We start from the raw sequence: 2,281 nt of genomic DNA, 5'->3' as shown, positions 1-2,281 counted from the left end.
TTATTTAAAGAATTTTAAAGCAAATAAATAAATTTTAATCACCGAAATGTGTTGGACTCATTGTTTAGATTTTAAAGCATTTGACAAAAACTTTTAAAAATTATTTTTTTATGTCTGAAGTACTGTTTATTGATGCATATTACTTAAAATTAAAGATTACAAGTAGATTGTGCTTAAGTACAACTTATTAAATCTCTATCTTTGAATTATTATAACTAACTGCAGATAAACATAATCAAATACAGGATAAACATCTCATGTTAAATATAAAAAATCTATAATATAATTAGGATAATCATTAAACTCTAACAGAATAATTAATTATTATCTTTATTAAAATTATATTATTAAACTTAAATTAAATTATAATTAAAAATTTTGAATTAAGGAAATTACACAAGAACTTTTAAAAAGATTAACTTGATACTGATATCGATATTTTTTTTTTTCAAAAATTTATAATATTTGTAAATTTATATTTTATTCAAAAATAAAAACTTTATTGCTTTTTCAAAACCACATAAAACCGTATTATATCGACATCAAAAAGGAATAAAACGAAACACTGAAATCAAGATGTATCTTGATGAATTGCACGAGTACCCTTTTAGTTCTATAATAAAACATTTGACAAAAATTCTTAAAAATCATTTTTTTATGCATAAAGTATTGTTTATTGAACGATTAATAAATTACTTTGTTACTAAATTTAAATTAAATTATAAATTATATATTGAATTAAAGAAATTACTCAAAAAACGAGAACTTTAAATAGTAAATCTGACACTAATATCGATATATATATTTTGTTTCAAAATTTTATGAAATCTTTAAATAAAAACATTATCGATTTCTCAAAACCATTAAAAACACGATACATTAAAATTAAGATATATCTCGCCATATTATAGGAGCACCATTCTAGTATTATTAAAACAACAATTCCGTTTTTACATAAATGGCTAATAATATTACAATAATTTGTACAAAATTGACATATTCTTAGAAATAAAAAATACGAATTTACCATCAATAAGGCTTCTCGCCGATATAATTTCCGGGAGGATCATAGTTACAAATCATGAACACGCCCCTACCCCCAAAACAAGTCACCCGAGCACACCCAATACGCCTGCTTCTTCGCCATACAATTTGTGTGTAATGCCCACATTCCTTCCCCCCGTTGCATGAATTCAACTGGTGGTTGTACCACCGCCCCTCCGACACCCATGTGGCGGCGGCTTGAGCAGGACTCCACCTGCTACCACTCCCCCAAAATATGTTCTCCCCATAGGGCCCGTTGGAATGCTTCAACGAACAATCTTGTCGCCTCTGCCTAGCGTAGATGTTGGCATAGCGTGCTAGACGTTTGTCCCACACGAGTGGTGGCATGCGAATTGCAGCGCGAGCTTGGTTTTGGAGAGATAGGAAGGCTTTAATAGCATGATGCGAGTGGGTTCTTGGATGTGTGATGGCATTGGAGCTTGACAAGATGAGGCTAAACAAGAAAACGAGTATCATGGAAGTGGCTTTAGAAAAACACATTGAGAGGAAACTTGGTGTTTTATTCTATTTTTTTGCGTTGGATTTCCTTAGCACAAATGTGCTAGATTTGTAGCCTATAATATATATATATAGACACTATAGGTGGCAACCATGTTCAGTGATGATTGTCACATTGATGGTTTTCTTTTGGAACAATAAAAAGGTCGGACTGTAGTATATGGTTTTTTGGGTGTTTATTTTTTTATACATAGTTGATAACATTATTCGATTAAAGATATATATTAGTTACGAGATAGTTTTATAAAATTCAAATATATGTAACAGTAAGTTGTAAATATACATAGAATTAGGTTTATATCTAAAGATATTGTAATAAGTTTATAGGACGTGTTTTGACGTCATGACAAGTTTCTAGGACATTTTTATAAATAAAACGTTATATTAGCCATTTTATAAGACACTATTTAAAAAATGGTAGACAAAATAGTTGTTAAATTTATATTATATATTAAATCGAATGGTAGACAAAATAGTTGGTAAATTTATGAGTAAGAAAAAAGTAAAAGAGGAAAAGATTCGGTGTGCATTATTGAAAGAAAAAGAAGAATATGTATTTTTGTGGCCAGTTGGAAAAGTGTTGATTGTTCACTTTGTTTGACAAGTGTGTATTTTATCATAAATTACAATGATTGATTCAATAAAAGTAAAAGTAAACTACATATCTGGTCCATGTGGTTGTTCGGTTACAACGTTTTCATCCATACAATTTAAAAAA

At 28.9% G+C, this 2,281-nt stretch overlaps 1 protein-coding gene across 1 annotated transcript; it reads right to left on the bottom strand.

Moving 5' to 3' along the window:
• Positions 1 to 916: 916 nt before the first annotated feature.
• On the bottom strand, positions 917 to 1,590 carry LOC112507595 (pathogenesis-related protein PR-1-like). The gene has a single exon (XM_025112243.1). It carries the CDS (start codon positions 1,543 to 1,545, stop codon positions 1,030 to 1,032), a length of 516 nt encoding a protein of 171 aa, XP_024968011.1. The 5' UTR covers positions 1,546 to 1,590; the 3' UTR covers positions 917 to 1,029.
• Between the last annotated feature and the right edge of the window lie 691 nt (positions 1,591 to 2,281).

The sequence above is a fragment of the Cynara cardunculus genome (assembly GCF_001531365.2).
Source record: "Cynara cardunculus var. scolymus isolate 2C chromosome LG 2, CcrdV1, whole genome shotgun sequence".
NCBI lineage: Eukaryota > Viridiplantae > Streptophyta > Magnoliopsida > Asterales > Asteraceae > Cynara > Cynara cardunculus.
This window is presented reverse-complemented; position numbering and strand designations above follow the sequence as displayed.